Source organism: Leptonychotes weddellii, unplaced genomic scaffold (assembly GCF_054177405.1).
Source record: "Leptonychotes weddellii isolate Sample4059 unplaced genomic scaffold, ASM5417740v2 HiC_scaffold_29286, whole genome shotgun sequence".
Classification (NCBI taxonomy): domain Eukaryota; kingdom Metazoa; phylum Chordata; class Mammalia; order Carnivora; family Phocidae; genus Leptonychotes; species Leptonychotes weddellii.
In genome coordinates, this window is record NW_027888084.1 from 1 (window position 1) to 1,619 (window position 1,619).

Sequence of the window (1,619 nt, forward strand, 5' to 3'; positions counted from 1 at the left end):
AGGACAAGGTGACACACACAGACTTGGTTCTCAGCCAGGTGGTCTTGGCAAACTCCGCGCCTCTTTTCTCTAACAGTGTGCCTCAGACAGTGGCAGCTCTGGAATGGAAATCTCTCCTGGATGATGCTGGTTGTAAATTTGTCCTCTATCTTCACCAAGTGGCCAGAGGGGTTTCCCTCAGCACCACCTGCCTCCTCAGGGGTTTCCAGGCCATTAAGCTTTGCCCCGGTATCTCTAGGTGGCTGGAGCTCAGAATGAGATCCCCAAAGTTTCTGCTGTTCCTTCTGCTGGATTGTGCAACTCCTGGTAAACATCCTGATTTCTACAAGAGTGATTGGCCTAACAAATGACAAAAATAGAAGGGTAGAAACAAGCAAGGGATACTGTTCCTGGCTCATGCCAGACAGATCTGTGGCCTCCCTTCTTGGAGTCACTGTGTTCTTCATTGATGTTACATGTTTAGGGCTCTTGATCTTCACCAGCGGCATCACGCTCTTTGTTCTGCTCAAGCACATGCAGTGGGTACAACACATTCATATCAACAGCCTTTTCCTCAGGTCTTCTCATGAGGCCAGAACCGCCTGCACCATCCTCATTCTGGTGAGCTCCTTTGTCTCTCTTTTATTTTTATAAAGATTTTATTTATTTGACAGAGAGAGACACAGCGAGAGAGGGAACACAAGCAGGGGGAGCGGGAGAGGGAGAAGCAGGCTTCCCGCCGAGCAGGGAGCCCGATGCGGGACTCGATCTCAGGACCCTGGGATCATGACCTGAGCCGAAGGCAGATGCTTAACGACTGAGCCACCCAGGCGCCCCTTATTTATTTATTTTTAAGATTTTTTTAAAATTTATTCATTTGACAGAGACAGACTCAGCGAGAGAGGGAGAAGCAGGGAGCCCGATGCGGGGCTCGATCCCAGGACCCTGGGATCATGACCTGAGCCGAAGGCAGACGCTTAACAACTGAGCCACCCAGGCGCCCCTCCTTTGTCTCTTTTTATTTTCTCTCTTCTTCACTTTCTCTTTCTTTACTCATAATTGTGAACCAAGCCAGTGGCTAGTCCTTACCTCTGCTCATAGCTTTATGTTTTCCCACATTCAGCCCCCTTGTGCTCATCAGTAGTGATGTCCATGTCTCTCAGTTCTGCTATGCCCATTCTCTATACAGCTGGTTGGCCCAGCCCCTTTATATCCTTGCTCAAAGTTACATTCCCATTGATGCCTTCTCTGGGCAAATCCATACATAAACAGAACCACATGACCTTCCCTGTCTCATTCCCTCATTATTATGCTTCATTTTTTTTAATAGGTAGGTTTACCATTTTATTTTTTTTATTTTTTAAAGATTTTTATTTATTTATTCATGAGAGACAGAGAGAGAGAGAGGCAGAGGGAGAAGCAGGCTCCCAAGCAGCAGAGAGCCCGATGCGGGACTCGATCCCAGGACTCTGGGATCATGACCTGAGCTGAAGGCAGACGCTCAACCATCTGAGCCACCCAGGCGCCCCATTTTATTTTATTTTTAAATTTTTATCTTATCTTGGGCGCCTGGGTGGCTCAGTTGGTTAAGCGACTGCCTTCGGCTCAGGTCATGATCCTGGAGTCCCTGGATCGAGTCC

The 1,619-nt window shown here is 48.1% G+C and overlaps 1 protein-coding gene across 1 annotated transcript; it reads left to right on the forward strand.

Annotated features, from left to right (window-relative positions):
• Positions 1 to 14: 14 nt before the first annotated feature.
• LOC145719057 (vomeronasal type-1 receptor 1-like) lies at positions 15 to 1,171 on the forward strand (the record flags this gene model as incomplete). The annotated part of the gene is made up of 3 exons (XM_081810576.1): positions 15 to 330; positions 464 to 600; positions 1,062 to 1,171. Coding segments are annotated over 3 exons (563 nt in total), but the record flags the coding sequence as incomplete, so codon positions are not given.
• Positions 1,172 to 1,619: the final 448 nt, after the last annotated feature.